The 18716-nt window shown below is 41.9% G+C and overlaps 2 protein-coding genes across 2 annotated transcripts in view; both read right to left on the reverse strand.

Moving 5' to 3' along the window:
* Positions 1-9782, reverse strand: part of LOC133271553 (E3 ubiquitin-protein ligase rnf213-alpha-like) — a 48550-nt gene extending 38768 nt beyond the window's left edge. The window contains exons 1-13 of the mRNA XM_061457750.1: positions 9650-9782; positions 9056-9263; positions 8556-8675; positions 8360-8458; positions 8006-8134; positions 7573-7789; positions 6570-6749; positions 4880-5011; positions 3438-4012; positions 2372-2537; positions 1988-2205; positions 1264-1401; positions 572-748 (exon numbers count right to left, since the gene is read on the reverse strand). Of these exons, the coding sequence (XP_061313734.1) occupies positions 572-748; positions 1264-1401; positions 1988-2205; positions 2372-2537; positions 3438-4012; positions 4880-5011; positions 6570-6749; positions 7573-7789; positions 8006-8134; positions 8360-8458; positions 8556-8675; positions 9056-9263; positions 9650-9735 (2445 nt within the window). The 5' untranslated portion in view covers positions 9736-9782. The remainder of the gene's footprint in view (positions 1-571; positions 749-1263; positions 1402-1987; positions 2206-2371; positions 2538-3437; positions 4013-4879; positions 5012-6569; positions 6750-7572; positions 7790-8005; positions 8135-8359; positions 8459-8555; positions 8676-9055; positions 9264-9649) is intronic.
* Positions 9783-10357: 575 nt separating this feature from the next.
* LOC133271767 (uncharacterized) lies at positions 10358-18232 on the reverse strand. Its single transcript, XM_061458187.1, has 9 exons — positions 18176-18232; positions 17571-17610; positions 17172-17240; positions 16882-17058; positions 16053-16261; positions 15092-15375; positions 12565-12770; positions 11535-11708; positions 10358-10909 (listed from the first exon to the last, which is right to left on the reverse strand). Exons 4-9 carry the CDS (start codon positions 16980-16982, stop codon positions 10702-10704), a joined length of 1182 nt encoding a protein of 393 aa, XP_061314171.1. The 5' UTR covers positions 16983-17058; positions 17172-17240; positions 17571-17610; positions 18176-18232; the 3' UTR covers positions 10358-10701.
* Positions 18233-18716: the final 484 nt, after the last annotated feature.

Here is an 18716-nt window from a genome sequence, read left to right on the forward strand (position 1 = left end):
AATCACCACCTTTTTGATATTTGGCCCTTGTGAGGTTTCTTCATCTCTGACTGAAGCACTGCACTGCCTACAATTGATCAGACAGCAGTTAAGGTAGTTCCTCAGGTATGTAAAAGAACACCTCACTTGAAACACCTTCTGAATAACCAACTTACTGGAAATAAGGAAAAGGCATTTTTGGTATGTGAAGCATCTGGTTTGCAGTGGGTACCCACACTGGAGTGACCTCCATCACACCCCTGAATTTTCCTGTTTCTCTTTAAAGTGGAAGCTTAGATGGCTTGCTTGAGTGAAGATTTCCACATCATTGACATGAAAGTAAGGACAAGACCTTAGACAGCTGGACTTCTACACACTCCATTATCACCTTGCAAGGGTGATTTATAATTTTTGTTACAGGCAAGATCTGGGAGTCTGCTACTTCTGTTCCTGAAAAGTCAGAGCTGAAGATCAAGGATAAGTCTCCATGAAAGAATTTTAGCAAAAAACACCCCAACCCTTACGGACACTGTTTTTCAAGCACACAATGATCTTGCACTTACCTGGTAAGTAACCTGGTAACCTTTCTTACCTCCAGGAAGCGATTTGCCTCCTTTCTGCCCTGCTCAGCTTTTGTGGTGATCAACATAAGCTTGTTCTGGAGCTCTGTGAGCTCAGCCAGGCTGTATTTAGACTTCTGATGTGTCTGAAACACTCCTTCTGTGGTGTCCTTCAGCAGTAGCACTGAAATACAGTCCTCAAGGGCAGCCTGAAAAGCAGGTAAGAGGATCAGACCCACTCTGTCTCTTGTCTGGCTTTCAAGAATAGTAATAGTACCCCCTTGCATATCACAGCCAAACATCAAGTTTTCCTACATCTTAGGATGTGGACCATTCCTTCCCTCTTCTATCGTGCAGGGCTCACTCTTTCAGGGTACACTGCAAGCACCACTCTCCTTGAATAATGGAGTGGCAGTTCTCATTTTAAATCTTTCCCTTCTCTTTTTATACTTTCTCAGTGAGCAGGTGGTTTTTTTTTGTATTAAATACTGCTTCCTCTCCTGCCTGGGGACAAAAAGAAAAAAGCCTGTTTTGCCTCAAAAATGACGAAGACTTAATGGAAAATGTGACATGAGGTTGTGCTGCTTCTGTGCTTCTTTCAAATCTGAGTAGAGATCTATTTGTTATCTGACATAATCCTTTGAAATGGATTTCAAGGATGTTAATTAATTTGGGCAGAAACAACACCCTGAAAAGAATTCTTCAAAATGTGGAGAACAGTTACCTTGAAGTTTTGAGGTGCTGAGATGATAAACATCCCTCTGCTTATGATGTCTCTGGCTTGAGAGATGGAGGAACACTCTACAGAGCCATGAGAGTCATGAACCATCTTTATCCATTCTCTCATATCACAAGAATCTTTCTGTTAAAGAAAAATATCAACACAACAGAATGAAACCTAATAGCCAGGTGGCAGCTCCGTGAGTATGATTTGGTAAGAATGGAGTTTCTTGTGCCTGCCATGCCTGGAGAGACAATGCATAGCTGTTGCACCCACACCTGCATCTATTTTATAGGCTTTGTGAAAGCCAAAGTGGGTGAATAAATATTTTGTGAAGCTGCTGGTCTTTGACAGTCCTTGGCAATTTGCAGGAAGGGTATCAGTTATATGGTACCCTGAGTAGGATGTTATAGTTTCTGTGGAGAGGATTATTCAAGACAGTGCTAGACTAGGTTTTCCGAAAACACATAGCATTGGAATCACTTTCTTCTGTACATGGCACCTAATAGGTCTCCTCCATTTGCTCTCACATAGGCTTGTGAGGTCTTTTAAGGTGCCCCAACTGGTCTTCAGTCCAAAACAGCACAGATTTCTCGTAGGTTTTATGTCATATCTGCTACATCCAGTTGGATGTCTTAACTCCCCTCCATCAATGCACTAAACTTTGCCAGTTCATTCTTCTAGTACGAGTTCAAGTAACTTTGGAACATAGGATTTCCAGACTCACCAACTTTTTGGGCAGATTTTTGTCTTTTACAGTGGCTTCACTGATGAATGACAGGGCTTCAGAGAACTGTTCAAATCCAGATGTGGGTCTCAGGTCAAATATAATGGGTGCTGAAGCAGTCATAGCATCACGGAAGAACTGCAATTTGTCAATATCAATGTCTTTTTCACCTGCAGAAATTGATGCCAGCTCCACAAATACAGGAATTTCTGTTTTGTCTAGGGGGAAAAGATCCAAAAATAAGACACCTGGTTGAGGAGTTTCATGGTCAGCTCAGAGTTGGAGTTCACACAGTTGTTTCATGCAATGCTGTTGTCACAACGTCTGATCCCCCTATTTTGTTTCTCTTACCTGATGACTCTATTACATCCCAGTACAACTCACCTTTTATTATGGTTTTGATCCAGGAGACAAAGCCTTTCCTTGTGCATTCAAGAAGTTCCCTCAGAAATTCCAGCATCTCTTCTGGAAGGTTGCTCAAACTGTTTTTCACCTTCATTAAGTCCTGAGTCATATAATCAAGTCTTTTATTCTTGAATTCCAGCTCTTCCTGAAAAGAAAAAAAAAAAACAATCCAAGACATACTAGTGTGTGTCCCTTGGTAAGAGAAGAAGGAAGGTTAGTTCTGCCTCTGCCCCATCCATGAGCCACTCAGGGCTTTTTCCAAAGTGCCACATTCCCAGAGACTTCTATTCCTCACATCCAATCTGTTTCATAAACTCAGTCTGGTATTTCAGCACAAGTCTCTGCAGAGGCACACAGTCATGATATAAAACTTGTCTGACATCTGCCTTGAAGTCTTGATCACTAAGAGACCTTTCCACAAAATTTACAAGGTCTGTTCCCATTTCAAAATTTCTGGGGAAACTGGTCCAAAACTTGGAAAGCTATTCAAGGTACAAAGAACATCCAGCTGCTCTGTGGGGGCTACATGTGCAGTTTCCCATCATTGCTACCATAATAGAAAGGTTATGACAAGACAACATTTTAGTTTTTGCAGGAATGGGGCAATGAGGCTTGGAGATCTGCAAAAGAAGAACATGTGGAAGCCAAATGAAGAATTGCTGGAGTTTCTGTCTATTCCAAATCACTTGATGCAGAATTTGGTTGCTGACACACAGAGATGCCTGCATCCATTGGTCTCACATAGTTTCCTCAGATGCCCTTAGGCATCTCTAGTGGCACTGGAAGCTCATTTGCAGACAACCAGTTTGATTAAGGATAAACTGCATCACATTCCTGACTCCACTTACGCCATTATAAAGTACCAGGCTAAAAGAGAGATTGCTACAACAGTGAAATTTATATTCCAAAAGGAAAAAAAAGATCATTCACTGTGTCCAATATGATTTAGTTAAAAGTTAAGACAGACAAAAACAAAGGCTCCCCATTCAGACCTGCCAACAAGAAGACACAAGAGCAGTCAGATATCAATGTGTGGCCTACATACGTATTTTGTTATGTCGCTGATAATCTGAAAATTCCCATTAAGATCAAGTGTCTTCCGCAGTTCGTCAATCATCTTGGCAGTGTTCACCACTGTAGACAGGGTCAAGTAGTTTTTAATCTTCCCCACTGCAGCATCTACCCAGGCAGCTTTTCCATCCCCTTTCTCTTCGCTCATCTCCATAATTGTAAACTCCTTTCTGAGTTGACTCTCATCTGCTAATTGTATCTCAAAATGGCTCTGCACAGTTCCAATGGTGATGGATAAGTCTTTGAGGGACAGATAGGTACTCTGAAAGTCATCAATGGCTGGTTTATAAATGTTTTCTTGTACATCTTCTATCAAAATTTTCTCTTCAGGGATTATGGCTTTGATTTGCTTTGCTTTTTCCTTCCATAAAGTCTGAAAATAATTGCTCTCCTCTAAGATATGAATTTTTTTCATCATGTCACTGTACTTAGTAAGGAAGTGGGATTCAGAAGTTTTCTTCTGGCTATTCACATCAAAAACGCTTACAGATATCTGATCCTTAAAATGTCCTCTCTTAGAGATGCATTCGTCCACAGGACTTTTATTCACTAAGAAAGGTGGAAACAATAAAATCAGTACATTTCTCCAGCTAGAAAGACACTTAACCTTTAAGCATGGAAATATTCTGACTCTGACTGCAACACGCAAGTGGTAGGAGTGTATGTGTGTGTGTGTGTGTGTTTATGGCAAAGTTCTTTGGGAAAAACTGAATCCAAGATCAACACCAAAAGAAAGGGTTTGGCAGGCAAAACCCATTGTTCCATGATGAGATACAGAGCCTTCAAACCATGGTACTGTCTGGTACTTCAAACCATGGTACTGTCTGTAGTGTTAGAAAACAACTTGGCCCTGAAGCAGATGTTGAGGAGATCTACACCACCATTTGGCCCACCTCAGCTGCAGAATCAGTTCTATTGATTCTTACACCCAATCCAAGAACTTCAATGCTGGCACATGTATGTTCCACTGTCTACCAGGAAGAATTCACTGGGTGAATCTTCCCAACTAAACACACATTTCTGCTCTCTTCTGTTAGCTCTGTCCTTCTCTTTTCAGGTTCTAGATCTTGTCTGAAATTGTTTGCCCTGACTGAAATGCACTTTGCCCCTACAAACATTTGTCAAATTAAGTAATTCAGCCTTATATATATCTCAGAGAAATTAAATACCTTGCACTGTTTAATCTTTCCCCATGAGACAGATTCTCCCACTATTCTGAATTCCTTCCATATGTGAACCCCTACCAGACTTCCTTTTTTTTTTTCCCCTTTCCTGCTTGCTCTCTCCTCAGAGCTGCTGTTTGCCACTAGATGGTCATGCAGCACCATTTCCTGGAGGATTTGTTACCAGCTCTTTATTTTAGGAATCAAGAACTACATAGGCAATCCCACAATCTCAAATAGAATGGGATGGTACCTCTTATCACATCCTCTATGCTTCTGCATAGACGCAGAAATGAGCGTCTCTGCTCCACCTCCTTCTGCAATTGCTCATATTCCTCTTTTCTGACTCTCAGCACCTCTGCTATACAGCTAAAGACAGAGAGACCTGGGGGAAGAAAGAAAAAAAAACAACAAACCACACACCTATGCCAAGACCTCACATATAAAGGATTTTTGAGAAAATCATCTGGAGAAAGAGGGAAGCTACTGGAAATGTAACAACCGCCATTAAAAAAATGCATGCTTGAGTTTGCACAAAGGCTGTTTCACTTGATCTAAAAGCAGCATTATCAATCAAGAGCCCTTCTGATGTGATCACTGCCGAAGTCCAAAACACTCACATGAACAAAGTTAATTACAGCAGAAGAATTTGAAAGAAATTTCTTCCATGTTTTTGTAAAATTTAGGTGGATTTTGAAACTGGCCGATGACCTTGAAGGTTATTTTGTAACCAGCATAAAGAGCAACAGAAAAACAAACCCTAGACCCACTAAACTGAGCGGTGCAGTTGACATGCCTGAGGGGCAGGATGCCATTCAGAAGGATATGGACAAGCTTCAGAAGTGGGCCCATCTGAACCTCATGAGGTTTAAAAAGGCCAAGTACAAGGTCCTGCACCTTGGTTGGAGCAACCCCTGGTATCAATACAGGGATTGAGAGCAGCCTTGTGGAGGACCTGGCTGTACTGGTGGGTGAAAACCTGGACATGAGCTGGCAACGTGTGCTCACAGCCCAGAAACCCATCATGTTCAGGGCTGCATCAAAAGGAGTGTGACCAGCAGGTTAAGGGAGGTGATTCTGCCCCTCTACTCCACTCTGATGAGACCCCATCTGGAGTACTGCATCCAGCTTTGGAGCCCTGCAGCCAACTCTGGAGCCCTCAGCATGGGAAAGACATGGACATGTTGAAGAGGGTCCAGAGGATTGCCACAGGAATAATCAGAGGCTGGAACACCTCTCCAATGAGGAAAGGCTGAGAGAGTTGGGCTTGTTCAGCCTGGGGAAGAGGAGGCTCTGAGGAGAACTTATTGTGGCCTTTCAATATTTAAAGGAGTCTCATAAGAAAGATGGTGACAGACTTTTTAGCAGGGCCTATTGCCATGGAACAAGGGGTAATGGTTTTAAACTAAAAAAGTAGATTTGGACTAGATATGAGGAATATACTTTTTACAGTGGGGGTGGTGAAACACTAGAATGGGTTGCCCAGAGAGGTTGTAGATGCCCCAGTTCCTGGAAACATTCAAGGTCAGGTTGATGGGGACTCTGAGCAACTTGACCTAGTTGAAGATGCCCCTGCTTATTGCAGGAGGGTTGGACTAGATGACATTTAGAGGTCTCGTCCAATCCAAACCATTCTGTGATTGTGTTTCTAACAACACAAACAGTTCTGTAGATGCATCATAGGAATACTATTTAATTGCTATCCATTGCACAGTAGAAGAATGTTGTTTTCTGTCCATAGTGTTAAAACAGCTTAAAAATTGCCAATATTCAATTTTTCTATTTTTTGCCTTTGTGTTTCTTCTCTTGCAGAGCTTTGTTTGTTTTGTTTGCTTTGTATTTTAGAGACCTTTCCAATATAGATATATTTTCTATTTGCCCTGTTAAACAGGAAAACACACCACATGGAACTACTGTTTTGGGAAATAAATTTGGAAACTTACGACGGAGGCACAGTATATTCTGAAATTCCTCTTGATGCTGGAAGATGATGGACAGCAGGTTGCAGTGAATGTTTCCTGAGAAAACTTGCTGGCCCATAATGTGGAAGAAATTAGAAAAAATGGAGACCAGTTTTTTTGCATTTTTACTGATCTTATTTTGAAGTTTGTCCTCTGTTTCTTCTATTAAAAAAAAAGAAAACTAGTGATAGAGCAGTGCTTTCAAAATAAGTTGTTTCCCCACTGGATTTCATTTTAACATACATCCTCAGGAAGAGTTAGCAGCTTTGGAGACCCTGTCTCTAAGCCGTGAATAGCAAGGGGACCTGTTAAAGCCACTTCTGTGGACAGCACAGATTTGATTGTGTGACTGACAATTAAGTGACTCACACCAGCGTATGGGAAAAAATGTTGCTTTTCTCCCGATCAATGTAAGACAGCATTTTTCATTTGTTTTAGGTACACTAACCCCCAGATGTATCTTTAGAGGACCCTGGCTTAGCTTTGGTTATAATTCTCCTTCCAGACAGAAACAAACCTCTGGGCTGCTTCACAGTTAGCATTTCGGTTTGGTTTTTTGGGGGGGTGGGGGTTGTTTTTCTGGTGGTTTGGTTTGTTTGGTTTTTTTTTCAGAGAGTAATTTTTTTTCTTTAATATTCTTCATTTAAAAAATTCAACACCTCCCACGAATGTGAAACAAAATACCATTTCAACTGGAAAAAAGAAATCGAAACTGCTTCACAGTTTCTGAAATTAAACATCTTTTTCCAGGATATGTGAATATTTTGTCTTCTCCATTTTGTGTTGGCAACAAATTTCGCAGATCTTTGAACAGAGGTGATGAAACCTCATATTCCTTTCTAGCAAAAGAAAGGACTTAATTTCAAACTTCACCCAGTGCTATGGCTGAACTGTTTAGTGTGAGATTTTAGTGACATGCACATCAGCTGTTGCTTGGATACAGAGCCCAAAGCTCACAAGAATCTTAAAAAGGAGGGAAACTTACCAACAGCAGAGATGAGATCATAGATCACAGAAGAGCTGAGCACCTCTTTGAGAAATAGTTCCGCACTATCAGCATGTCTTTCTCCCTTTTTTAAGGAGAAAGGGAAGTTGTTCATCTTGTCTAAGAATATTTTCTCAACAACAGCAGAAAGGACTTTCCCAGCATATGACCTGTCTGTCTTGATGACTTTGGAAACCATTTTTACTAACATAGATTCCTGTAAAGATGAAAAATAAGGACAAGAGTTTTTTCCTCCTAGTTGTAAATAAGTTTTGTAGAACTCTTACCTTTACACTAAATTCGTCTCCCACTCTATTAACCCACCATAGGCCAAATAAGCACAGCTAGCAAAGTGGGTCAGCTCAGTGTGGCAGGAGGTGGAAACTCCCAGCTTGCAAGAAGTGATGGTGGCATTCAGACAGAAGCTGTGTACCTCACTTTTAGGTAAGTGTTTAATCCTTTGAATGACACAGTCCGTGAAGCAGATCTCGAGACCTGTATTCCAATACTTGTCCTTCTCTATGAATTCTGAGTAGAAGTCCAGAAGTTCTCTGCCATTTACCTGCAGGAAGGAAATGCTTAAGCTGCAATTGCTTTCTGGAGCCTTGCCAAATTATCATTAATTTCTCATAGCAGTAGGGGAGGAGTTATGCTCCTCTACATCAGCAAGGAGCTGGCTGCTGATGGAGCCATCATCCAAACACCGACTGGGACAAAACAGCATCCTGGGGTCAGGAGAAATCTGAGCATCAACTCACCTGCCTGGAGTTAAGTAACCATTACTTACTTTCTCCAGCCACCTTTCAACCATGTTGTGTATCAGGCTTTGCCATTTCTTGGTCCATTTCGCACAGAGGATGTTGAGCAAGGACAGCTCGTGCCACACCTGTGGCAGAAAAGCAAAGCTAGTGAACTGGGCCTCAGAGTATTGACAGACCTTCTAGGGTGGGAGGTTATTCCTTATGTGGGTTCTTGTTACTCACATCGATGTTTTCAAAGAACCGTGTATTTTTCATGGGTGGCCAGGGCAAGGATTTCTCCAGCCACTCTGTCATATAACCTTCAAACTGATGCCATCTTTCTGAGATAAAATGCTGAAATTCCTTGGGAAATAATAAAAAGGAGGCAATTGGCAAGGAAAACCAGATTTTCACTCTGGCTTTTGATACTTAACTGCTGTGTAGAGAGTGAAAATAAAGGCCTTCCCCACCACTATCAAGGGCCTCTGAGAAGAGAAATGGCTGGCACACTCTAAGACACTGCCAGCTGTGTTTGCAGCTCTCTGTCCATACAAAGCCTCCTCACCTGTCCCGGCACAAATTCTGACAAGGTTAGAATAAGTAACTGAGAAAGGTAGCTACATGGTCTGCTGTGACTCCTATAGCTGGCCATGTCTGAACGAAGCAAACTTGAACTCCTGGCCCTTCTCAGCTAAAAAGACATGGGTATATGTCTTTATGAAAGCTGTGGGTGTTATTTTTACCTGATTTGCTTGCAACACCTCTGATTCTGCATCAAACACCTGAAGTATCCGTAGCAGTGACATTATCGAGCTAAATGGCACTGCATAACAGTGTTTTAAGGAAAATGAAAGCAATGCATATGTTAAATTCAGACAGAATATGGCATCCTCCTCATCTGTGGGCTTCGTCGGCTGCTCAGTACCCTGCTTGGTACCCTCTGATTGGTGCCTGTGGACACAGAAAAACACTGTACACCTCATGTGCTAATTATAACAATGGCATTTAAAAAACAGTCAACACAATCTTGAGCTTAAGTATCCTTCATTTGCTGAAAAACACTATGCAGTGTAAGCCAACCAGAGCCACTTAAACGTCTGAATTTGTAGCTGAACCCCACAACATGAGATGGAGGTAGATTGTCTGTCAGGACAGATTCCCCTGTGGATGCATTCATCCTTCATCAGCACCAGAAGGGTTTAAAAGATTGACGTACATCTAACAAAGAAAATGACTACAACCTCCCTTATTCAGCTCAAACACAAATCTAGCCATTCTTTCCCACCTCCTCCACAGAGTTGTCCTAGTATCTATCCTCTCAGAAGGTCAGTACTTACAAGTCCTTGAACCAGGATGTCATCCTTTCAGCAATATTGTTCAAAAGGCCGTTCAAATCCTTTTCCTGAATAGAGGGTAAAAACATACACTGAAAACAACTGTGAAAACATATCAATTCCCAGAGCTGAGGTAGTCCCCTACGAAAACTGACAAATGTGAAACCTTCAGAGATTTTTTTTCTGCCAGTGCTTGAATTAAAAAAAAAAACCCTCAGCACTTCAGATGGAAAGGCAGATCTAGCTCCTGTTAAAAAAATAATTTCAAATCCCACAGAAACCAGCTGTCTCCAAGATCTCTGGAGTTCAGAGGATGGTGTGAGAGGTCTTAGCTCAGATTTTTTAAAGTACAAATCAGTGTATTGTGTATAATCCTATAATATACACCAAGAAGTAGATTTTAAGTGGTATTCCTCTTCAGAGCCTCAGAGTCTATTACAACAGTGTAGGTGAAACATAAGTGAGAATGACACAAAGTATGTTCCCATCCCTGGCAGTGTTCAAGACCATGTTGGACAAGGCCTTGGGTGACATGATTTAGTGTGAGGTGTCCCTGCCCATGGCAGGGGGGTTGGAACTAGATGATCTTAAGGTCCTTTCCAACCCTAACTATTCTATGATTCTATAAACAAGTCAAATTTTGATTAAAAAATAATCACTCTTTCAAAAATGCAAGCTAGAACTTTAACTTCTTTCATCTTTTCCCAATTGTTTGATCCCCACAGTGTTCATTTTGGCTACTGCATTTGAGGACAGGATGCTCAAATATTCTGATTAAAATTCATTTGATACAGCATTTGTTAGCAATTTTCCAACCAGGCCACAAAAAAAAAAAAAAAGAGATTCCTTTGCTCTTTCTCTTTTGCCACTTCTCTCAAAAGATGGGTATTGAGCTCTCACTCCAGGTTCCTAGGATTCAGCCTCTTTGGATTTGTTGAAAATTTCTTCAGGAACCAGGAAGACTCTGGCTTACCTGTATAAAATTGCTGAACTTTTCATGACCTAAAGAAAAAACACTAACAATAAGTTGATCTATTACTGTGTGTGTTGTTTGATCACCTTACATGCACTTGGGCTGGTTCAAGGGCGATTTTTATGATGCGATTGTACACAGTGTCCAGGAGGACCACAGGTGGAAGCTTGATTTGGAGCAGGGACTCTGTGGTGAAATTCTTCAGGGCCAGCATCTCCAGGACCGTCTTTGCCAATGGAGAGCAGCTTTCAATGAATGACTTGTGAATCTTTATCATCTCCAGGACTTTCCTAGGAAAATGGACCATTAACAGCAGACGCCCTTTGGAGCATCAGGATGTACTTTGTGCAATCTTACATGCTCCTGTGGCTGGCAAATATGGCACTGGACTTAAAGAAGAAGTAACTGAACACCTGGGGTTTTATAGCAAGTAAATTTACACAATAAGACCCTTTCTTTTTTTTTTTTTTTCCTTTTGAGCCCTTTAAAGAATAAATTCTGTGTTTGAGAATTTCAGTCCATAAGACACTATCTTGTGTGAGTGCACATATATGCTTTTACTCCCTGCCCAATTTGCCTGATGTGAGCCCACCTTCCTCCCTGTGAGACAATGCCCAAATGAGGATCTAGGGGTAATTTCCTCCCTAAGACCACTCCCAACAGGCTATCTGCAGTGAGACTGCACAGTCTTCAGCTCAGTCTTTCCCTTCCTCCAATTTGCCTTCAAACACCCTCCCCTTCTTTTAGGGCAGAAGTAGGATGTAGGTGAACGGCAATGACTTGCATCCCAGGGAAGAAACACAAAGTTTCTGGTGTTTGGAAGTCCACAAGCAAAAGCACTGCAAAAATTATTCTAACAGTACAACAGCTTATTTCCCTGACCCAGCCTTGATGTTGTAACCCTTTCAAACCTACTTCTGTTTCTTTTCATCATCTCTCAGCTGCAACAAGCGTTGTGAAGGAACGGTTTGTATTGAAAAAGGACCCTCCATCTTCTCTGTAATTGCATACAGTAATGGAATCAGCCAAATGCACAAGACGTCATCTTCATTATCTAAGCAGATTTTCTTCAGAGCTGAAATGTAATCGCTGAAAAGAAAGAGAACCACCAAAAATCTCCATCACTGGTCAGATCTCCCATAACCACCCTCCTAAGATGGCAATGGGAGCTGTGAACTTGCACCTCAACCCAATGGCATTCATCTTGCCAACATGTAGATGCATGAAGGTGTGTGAGAGCAAGCAAGAGCTTAGTTCTAGAGACCTTATCAGCAGACATTCATGTACAACAAATGAATCCCAAACCAGCTTTCCCAAAACAGTCTTCCTCCGTAAGTGTTACGCCGCAAAGGAAAATCAAAAGAAAAATAACGTAGACGGTATACCAGCATGACAAAATACAGTATAATCTGACTTTGTGGCCTAATACATCCGCTTTTGTAGGGCTAAATTCAGCTGTCTTCATAAAAATGTCTAATTCTCTTTGAGATGTCTGGGACATCCAAGACAGACCTCCAAGGTTTTCAGATATGAACCAGAACTCTGGGGAGATGTTAATCCTTTAAAATTGGTCAGGAGGTTTGGTAAGATAGCACATGGCATCTAAAATGACACTGATGACCAGTTGAATCTTTGATTATAACAGACAACCAGACACCTACAGATGTGCATATATTTAAGGTTCAGAATCTCAAGCCAATCCCTGCCAAAAATAGGACCTGTGGCTCTCCTTCTATCGGAGACCTGTCAGAGGGGACAGGCTGCAGAGGTTATGGCAGCCAGTGGCATAAACACAGGTAGGAAGCATTGAAGTGAAGCGGAAAGGGATCTGGAGGACCACATTCTACCTCCATTTTCACATAATTGCTCCACAGAGAAAATGGCCCAATGAATGCAATGACTACAGAAGGATCTTTAACTCAAGTAAGATGACACTTTTAATTACCTCCTTCCTCTCAGATGCTGGAATTTGTCTTGAAATGGGCCAATGTCCTGGAAGAGTTTTTCAGCCTTGACGATTACCTCTTTGCTTAGTTGAATGTTATAACAAAATGAGGTGTGTAAGGCAAAAAGCAGCCCATTATCTTTCTGCTCCTCTGTCTCCAGGTGTCCAACGATCTTGTCCATGAACTTTATCATGTTAGTTTTTAACTGAACAATGAAAGTAAAGAAGGGGAGTTTCACTAAGACAATACAATCTTACTTGAGGAGCTGGGAAGGGTTCAGGAAGGAGGATGGAAGATGGAAGTTGCTTACTTGGAGGCAAAAGCCTTGCAGTTACACCACTTACTTAAAGACAGGTTCCTGTCTTTGCAACAGCTAGCAAATATTTTAGCTTCCATTGTATCTCACTGCCCTGGCACTACTCCAGGGAGAATGTTTTCCTGGCTGTCAGAAATTTACCAAGCAGTCCTTATCTGCTGAATACTCACTGGCATCAGGACCCTGCTAGCCACCATTCTAGAATGCTCAAGCCCTACCACAGGTGAAGTACAGGCAAACAGATCTTCAGTCTCCCAGCTGAGCTGGGAAATCAAAGGGAATCAAAAGGAATAGTGGAGATTCTCCCAGAGACGTAGCTTACTATAGGAGTATGACTCCATGAAACCCAAAGGACAGGTAAACAACTTCTACCTAAACAGAGATGCAGCACCCATCACTCAATTCCTCCCATTGGGATTTGCCTACAGATCACCTGCAACACATTGCTTTGCATCCTGTGTAACCCAGGTTTACTTCAGGCTTTCCACTTTATGTGACCTTTTAGGACACCCTCACAATGTAAGACAGCATCCCCACCTAACTGTTTGTAGCCTAGGTACTTAGCCCTTTTCCGGGTATACCCTAATGCCTCTCTCTGAGTCAAGCCCCAGATGATGCCAGGTGAATGTGGCACCTCAGCTCAAATAGGACTTCCATTAAACAATGCTGGTGGTTTGAGCTGGGCCAACAACTAAATACTCACCAGGCTTCTCACTTTGCCTTTTCTCTTGTGGTTCAGGATGAAAACAGAAAGAGGGTGAGAAGATTCATGAACTGAGATGATGATGGTTAAATAGGGAAAGCGAAAGCTGTCCATGTAAACAAAGCAAAAAAGAAGAATTCATACACTACTACTTATTGGCAGGCAGATGTCCAGCCCCTTCCTGGGTGGCTGGGCCTCAGCATGTGTAACACTTGCTTGGAGAGACAAATGCCATAACTGCGAACAACCCTCCTTCCTGCTCATTTGTCTGAGCTATAATTGCAGAGGACAACATCGTACGGTATGGAATACTCCTTTGGTCGCTTTGGATCAGCTGTCTTGGCTATGTTCCCTCCCAACCTCTTGTCTACCACCAGCATACTCACTGTGGGGAGCAGTGGGAGAGAGCAAGCGTTGATGGTATACAAGGACTGTTCAGCAATAGCCAAAACATTCATGTTATCAACACTGTTTCAGCCACAAATGCAAGACACAGCACCATATGCTATGAAGAACATTAACTCAGTCCAAGCCAGACCTGGTACCATCTCAGACAGTATCCATGCTGGGATGGGGGTGGACATCAGTGCTCTCCTGTAGCCATGGAGATCTTGCCTTTTTACTGCAACTGCTCACTTCTATGAGCAATGAGAATATTGATTTCCACCTTTCTTCCAAGACCCCTACTCAATCCGTGTAAAGAGATGGATGTGTCCAGGGCAAAAATCCATCTTTCCACCTTAGGATAAGACAAACATCCTTTCTTTTGTCCCTTGCAGATAATAAAATTTGGTCCCTCTGCTGGTAATAAAAGGAGCTGGGGAGGGGGTCTTGCTCAGGCAAGCCTGTTCACTCTGGATGTAGTACTCAGCTCAAGAAAGCAAACACCCAAAAGAATCAATTTTAGCCCAGAGAGGATCCATCACTGCAGTTGGTAAGGACTGGTAAGCCATTCCTCTGACTAAAAATCAGCGCCTACTGAATGGCTGACTCTCTAATCTTTCTAACTCTGTACTTCTCAGCACCTACATCAGGAGCTAAGCATGTATGCACCCAGTTATTTTCCAGTATGCCAATTTTATTTTAAGTGTCTGCAACCTTAAACTGCATCCTGACTTTGGTGTATACCCCTGAGAAATAAGTCAATGGCAATTTAATTTCAGACTTTAAAATGAGGCATTGAAGCCAGAACATAATTGAGTGTGAAATTCTTCTTTTTTCAATGCAAGATTCTCAAAACCAGAGTAATCTTTCCATGACCCAGCCTCAAAGCTAGTTCTACAAATGACACATTTCAGGTCTGATTCCAATAGACACCCTTGAACCTCATCAGGCTTTGGGTCCAACCCAGAAACCAGAAAAAGCAACGAAAATAAGGTCCAGCTTTTTGATGTTTTCTGGCTGTGGTTCACAACCCTACATGGAATTAGACATAGCTGCAGAAATATCTCTTCAGGGGTCTGTCTACCTGGTTGCTGCTAGCTACTTTAGGTTGGTGTATACTTACTTGGTGATCTTCAAGATCAGTTGGAGAATAGGTTTTGCCATTTGCAGCATCCCCAAGATAAATTTTGAAGCTCTCCGTGTAGATCTTCAGTTTCCTTTCTAAATTGTTAAAGCTCTTCTTGAGCTTGATAGTCTTGGAGAATTCATCTGTGAGGTATTCTATGATACCACAGTTGACTGTGTTTTGGGGCATTTTTTTTGGAGACTGCAATTTGAACAATTCAAGGATATTTGTTTTTTTTTCATTAAAATAGCACTTCATGTTTTCAAAAATAGTCCATGTTCCTGGGGAGGAATCAGGGATTTGTTAATGAACCTTCAAACCTATAATGACGAGTCTTAGGCTGGCCCTGAGCTAACAATACCAACTGCTTTGTATGAATGCCAAGCCCAGCTGAGTCATAACTGAGCCTTTAATGCACAAAACTCACCATGCGTATTTAAATTCAGCCCTAGGTACCTCACCTGCACTTTAGAAGGGACTGGTATGCATAGCCCATAGCTGATACAATTACCCCAACAATAGGAGTCTACTACTTTTTGAGACATCCTGGCATATTCAGATCATCTATACAGGGTCACAGATCTGACACTGGCTCATCAGCTCACCTGCACCCTTCTGGAATGGCAACTAAAGGCCTGATGGCAGATACAAAAATGATTCAAGGCTTCATTACACACCCTCTCTTGCCTCAAAATGAGAAGACTGAGTTTATTCCGGGAAAAAGCAAAATAACTTGAACACTCCTTCCAAAATAGTTTGTTATATAAAGAATTTGCTTGTGATAAATAAATAGTCCATAAAACTACATGTAAAAAAATCCCCACAACAGCAATGTTTCTGTTGCAGAAAGCAGGTGCTGCCCCACTGTGAAGCAAAACAAGGGAGTTTGTGTTCATCTGCTGTGCGCAAGGGTTTGTCAGTCATACTTCATGCCAGTTGAGTAAAGTAAAATACATACCACTTGCTTTGATCTCTTCCTTGGGAATGTTCAAGACTCGATGTAGCTGACCTGTATTCTTGGAGTCCATTCCACAAATATACTCTAAATCACATGATCTTTCATGGTCAGTTGAGAGCATACTTTTTAAGATAGCATATTTATAAAAAATTGTTTCTCCCTGTACATGGGAAATGGGGATTGTTGCTTGACCCTGTAAATACTTTTTTCTAGAACAGAATAAAGAAGAAGAATTAGTCACTACAGCATAAGAAGCTTCCTTCTTGTTCAACTCCAGAAGGACTTCAGCTGTACAAATTGGTTCATGCAGCAAGAATGAGCAATCAACATTCACATTCAAAATGCAGAGTTCAGCAAAATGCTTCAGGATTTTAGAATGGCAGAAAATACTTGATAATCTGACCTCAGCTTTAAGGTTTATCAGACAGGAGAGAAATAAAAATAACTGGTGGCAAGTCTTGACGTGAACAACTCTGGTCCTAGCCAAAGTTGCAGCTGCCTTGTAAAAAGAATGGGAAATACATCTAGATATTCCTGATGAGTGCTGCAACTGTACCAGAACTGAGGTGATTGTTCACTGCGTTTTCCCCCATGCAAGTCATCTGGTCACATTCGGGAAGCTTCATAATGTTTTAGACCTCTGTGAGAATCTGACAGATCTGATGCAAGACCTACAGAAGTTAGACTTAACACTGCAACTCATTTCTACAGATACCTACATGTAGATGTCTTTGTCTGGAGCTGAAGCCCAGGCTGGGATCCTAAAGTTTAGCAAGCTATATGCTTTCCAAAAATTTTACATCAGAATACATTTATATATGATTTTTACCTTTCTTTTAGAACAGCAAATTCCTGGTATTGTCCAGGTTTCTTGTAAAAAGCAACACAGATCTTGGATGACTCTTTAGGAAACTTGAATTTTTTTGACATCACAACAACAAACTCTAGGGTTATTGTTGGTTCCGTCTTAAGTATTTTATCAGACAGGTATGGGTTCTCCAGGCAGCTATTGGAAGGGAAAGAAATACTGTGAGGCCTACATCAAGACACCTTCCACCAGTACGTTGCCATCTTCACCTGATTCACTTCAGGGCTCCAGGGCAGAATTCAGACACTCACATGCATTTCTCCAAAACTCTGGCTGCAGCTCCTGGAAAAGAAGGATCTTCTGCATCATTTCTTCCAGTCCTGTACAAATATCCTGGTTACCATAAAGCATTTAGACTGGTCCCAGCTGCCTAGATGCAAGTATCAAGCTGCTGTGTGAATAACTCAGACACAGATGGCATGCTATAGACCAAGCAACATTGGAAAGAGACCAACTCCTGTCTTCGAAGGCCTCTACTTGTGTCCATCTCTATCTGCTGGTGGAGGAAGGACTTTAAGGGTGGAGTAGCCTTACAGTAGTAAAGCTATACCTCCTACCAAAGATAGCTCTTTTCCCTGCAAGCTCCCAGATCTCAAGCTCCTTGAGGTCTGATGGGAAATCCCACAGCACTGAAATCCACATCAACAAACCTGCCACTGGGTCCTAGGTTTTCTTTGCTTTCACCATCACCTGCAAATGAGGAGAATGCTTGGATTAACATCAGCAGAAGATGCACTAAGACAAGAAAAACTTGCAAACTGGGACTGGGAGAGAAGCTCTTGAAATTAAAATCCTCATAGCTTGAGTACAGACCTCTGGGTCTTTGAACCAAGAATCCCAGACCACCTGTTGTGTGACCTCCCATCTAGCCAAGCTCCACCATTGCTTGGTACAGCTTTTTGGGGATAGGAAAATGGAGCAATCTGTGCTGCTGGAGGTAAGGGTGGGGCTTATCCTTACCCTTAGTGGTTAGCATACCCTACATTGGTGGAGTTACGGGTGGGGCAATAGGTGGAACACTGACATACAATTACACTGAATGATCAACTTTTAGGCTTCTCTTACCAGTTGTCTTTGTCCTCCATGAGCAGTTCAGAAAAGTACCTCTAGGCACTCAATCAGTTTACATGTGGCATTGCCAGGAGCCTCTGACTCTCAGCCTAGCCCTGCATACTCAGACCTGATCTTCACAATAGTCAGCATCATATTTGCATTAGAGCAGAGATGGGAATGCTAAAATATGCTCATCAGTTACCTCTTCTGTTAGAGATTCTTTGCTCCACTGGCTCCTCTCTCCCCTGGGGATCCAGGATCTTTTTTTTGGAAAAATAAAGGTTTAAAGTTAAAACCAAAGAAACTCATAGCAATGATTCAAACTACACAGGGCCAGGGAGGGTTCAGAGCTGAAGAAGCCATTCAGCCTTTCTTCCAACATATTTTTCCATGGCTTCTCATTTGCACACAGGAAATTACGAATGCAAAGAGCAGAGCTGCATCTCAGCACAACTGCAAGTGAACGCAGGGCATCACCTTGCAACTTCCATGCGAGTAACCCACTATATCCAAAAGAACAATGCTATCCTGCATGCTATAAGGGTGGAAAATACAGCCTTCATCAATTGTCTCTGGGGGTCCCCAAGGAGTTTAGTTATGACTAAGTTTGCTCTTTGATAGGCACCATGTGATTCCTGCTCAGAAAGCATTCTGGCTTCCTTGAATACTGGGGTTCCTGGGTTTCTGATAGTCCCACTTGATTGGAACCAGCGCTCATGATAACACTCCCTCTCCAGTGACAC

This window comes from Pezoporus flaviventris, unplaced genomic scaffold (assembly GCF_033815535.1).
Source record: "Pezoporus flaviventris isolate CSIRO_AGI_PZ_B2104156 unplaced genomic scaffold, CSIRO_AGI_Pfla_v1 ptg000025l, whole genome shotgun sequence".
NCBI lineage: Eukaryota > Metazoa > Chordata > Aves > Psittaciformes > Psittacidae > Pezoporus > Pezoporus flaviventris.

What these genes read in the sequence shown, in the direction of transcription:
- LOC133271767 (XM_061458187.1), bottom strand. Translation starts at nt 16,982, where the DNA reads ATGTCAAAAAAATTCAAGTTTCCTAAAGAGTCATCCAAGATCTGTGTT. An exon ending in GGAAGAGATCAAAGCAAGTG is followed by an intron (nt 15,376 to 16,052) that starts GTATGTATTTTA and finishes ATTCCTCCCCAG; the next exon opens with GAACATGGACTATTTTTGAA. An exon ending in GATGATGAAAAGAAACAGAA is followed by an intron (nt 10,910 to 11,534) that starts GTAGGTTTGAAA and finishes CCATTTTCCTAG; the next exon opens with GAAAGTCCTGGAGATGATAA.